General features: G+C 35.2%; 1 protein-coding gene across 1 annotated transcript in view; it reads left to right on the forward strand.

Annotated features, from left to right (window-relative positions):
• Positions 1-2,434, forward strand: part of ARL6IP6 (ADP ribosylation factor like GTPase 6 interacting protein 6) — a 50,501-nt gene that overhangs the window by 860 nt on the left and 47,207 nt on the right. Inside the window, exon 2 of the mRNA XM_012808969.2 lies at positions 1,132-1,199. Coding sequence (XP_012664423.1) covers positions 1,132-1,199 — 68 coding nt within the window. The remainder of the gene's footprint in view (positions 1-1,131; positions 1,200-2,434) is intronic.

Below are 2,434 nucleotides of genomic sequence, written 5' to 3' on the forward strand. Positions count from 1 at the left end.
TACCCACCGTTAATAGACGGTGTAAAGTGCGTGTAATGAAAATATGCTATATACCTGTGAGATTCAAAGGCTTGATCCACAGATAGCTAAAGTTGTGCCAGCCACCATGATCTCTATACAGCTAGAACTCCTTTCCATCCCATTCCCTGAATTTCTGGGTTTATAGGTAAAATAATTAGCTTGTCTTAGTTTTAAGTTTGTAACCAACTGTAGTACACGAAGGTGTATTGCAGAAGGTGTGGTGTTGTGCTTTCTGTAATCGTTTTATTTGTGTATGTCTGAAGTTGAAATACGGGCCAGTTCAAAGTCTTTTCCGAGGCTCATATGGATGAATAACAGGATTGGCTATTGTATATTACAGTGGAAAGAGTAAGACTTGAGTTTAAATCTCAGATCTCATTAGTATGTGGCCTCGGCCAGGTCTTTGAAAATGAACCAAAAGAACTTAGTTTGTATGAAGAGCACCTAACACATTGTCTTATTTAAGCAAATAAAATCTATTTCACTTCAGTTTTTACTTTTTCTCATTGTTTCCCACTCCCTGGTGGGCTGTAAACGATATCTAACACCTTACCATGCTGATTTTCATACAAAAGATAATGTTTGAGTTTTTACCTCCTAAAATTGTTATGTGTGCAAACTGCCAATCTTAAATGTTTGGCTAACAGTATTTCACTTTATCACTCTTCTCTTCACTGCAACTGTGATAGTTTTATTTTGTGAGTAGTTTCTTTTTGCTTTGAGACATTGCCTTTGTATCATAAAATCACAAAAACCATGAAAAATGAAGTGTGATGCAGAAGACATTGAACTTTATTTTGGAGAATGAAGAAAGGAAAGAACTCAAAATCTAGCATTCCTTTTGATTTGTTTTACATAAAATGTCTTTACAGTAACCCTTCAGAATAAACATTACTCTCATTTTATATACACTGTATGGCTGTTGACACCTGTAGAAGTCTTACTTGCTTGCTGAAGGTCACACAGCTAGTAAATTGTATCAGAATTTAAACTCTCTACTTTGACTAAAGCACTTTACATAGCTCAATAATTTCTTCCCAGCCTGTGAGTTACTCTTCAAATTATAAAGTAATCTTAATTTTCTACCTGAGTTCCTCTTTGTATTTACAGAGTTGCATGCTGAGAATTTGAAAAATGAAGATGATGTAGACACTGGGCTATTAGGTATGGACTTAATTGTCACTTGATTTAATTTTGAGCTCACTTTTGTTTTTCCAGAACATGTTTGAACTATACAAAATTTGGGATAAAATACTTAAATGTTTTTGTAGGTACTTTATTTCCCTTTTGCTCTGAGATGTTGCCTTTGTATCATAAATCTCAACCACACCACATTGAATGCAAGTCCACGTGGGTGCAATTCAAGTCTTAAAGGTTTTCATTTGCATATGTTTGTGGTAAATGTTATTAGATGTCCTTCACATATTTATGTACAGAGTGTGGGTACATATATTGTATATTTGCCATCATTTTTTATTGTAGGTACATGTGTAAATGTGTACATACTCACTAGTAATACGTTATGAACACAGTGTATCTGTAAAATGCTATAGTTTCCAGATATGCAGTGCAAAAGGTTATTTCTGCTGTATTTCTCTCCACTAAAATTATTTTTACAGGTTCAAAACTTGACCTGTCTGGCATATTTTACTACTATTTGCTCTCATTTTTTTGATTTGATCACTAATTTGGAGAGGGGAGATAGAATTTTATTTGGTTATTTTAAATTTGATCAAACGAATCAAATAATGTCCCTCAGCTGTTTAGCGGGAAGAGGAGTGGAAGTGCTACATGCCAGGTAGCTGGTGGGCAGGCAGTTAGGTGGAGGCCTTAACCACTGTAGCTGCTGTGCACTCACTGTGTTCATGTTGCAGTGGCAACAAAGGAAGACCACTTTCTTCTGCTCTTGGACTTATGCCTTGACATGTAGAGAGACATACTGCTCTAGGGATTTGAGAGCTTCAGCTATCTATAGAACATGATATAGTTAGAGAAAGTACCAAGTTATTTAAAATATTAGCCATCTTAAATTAGAAAACTACAGAATCTGATAAAGTTTAGAAAATTTGCTTACAAAATATTTTTAAAATATTGGTTAGTTTTATGCATATGATACATTTAAGCTTTTATTAGTAACTAGCTGCTTACAGTTTTTACAACTTAGAAAATTACCTAAGCATAGTCATATACCACGTAACGACATTTTGGTGTCCCATTGTGGTGGTCCCATAAGATTATAAGGGAGCTGAAAAATTCCTATCACTTTTCACCATCTATTCCTGTCATATTTTTGTGCATGTTACTGCCCCAGGATACCTTTCAGTAGGACAAGGTGTAGAAGACAGTAATATTGATGATCCTGACACTGTGTAGTTCTAGGCCAGCAGTTCTCAACCTGTGGGTTGTGACCCAT

This window comes from Otolemur garnettii, unplaced genomic scaffold (assembly GCF_000181295.1).
Source record: "Otolemur garnettii isolate 467f Iridium unplaced genomic scaffold, OtoGar3 scaffold00098, whole genome shotgun sequence".
NCBI lineage: Eukaryota > Metazoa > Chordata > Mammalia > Primates > Galagidae > Otolemur > Otolemur garnettii.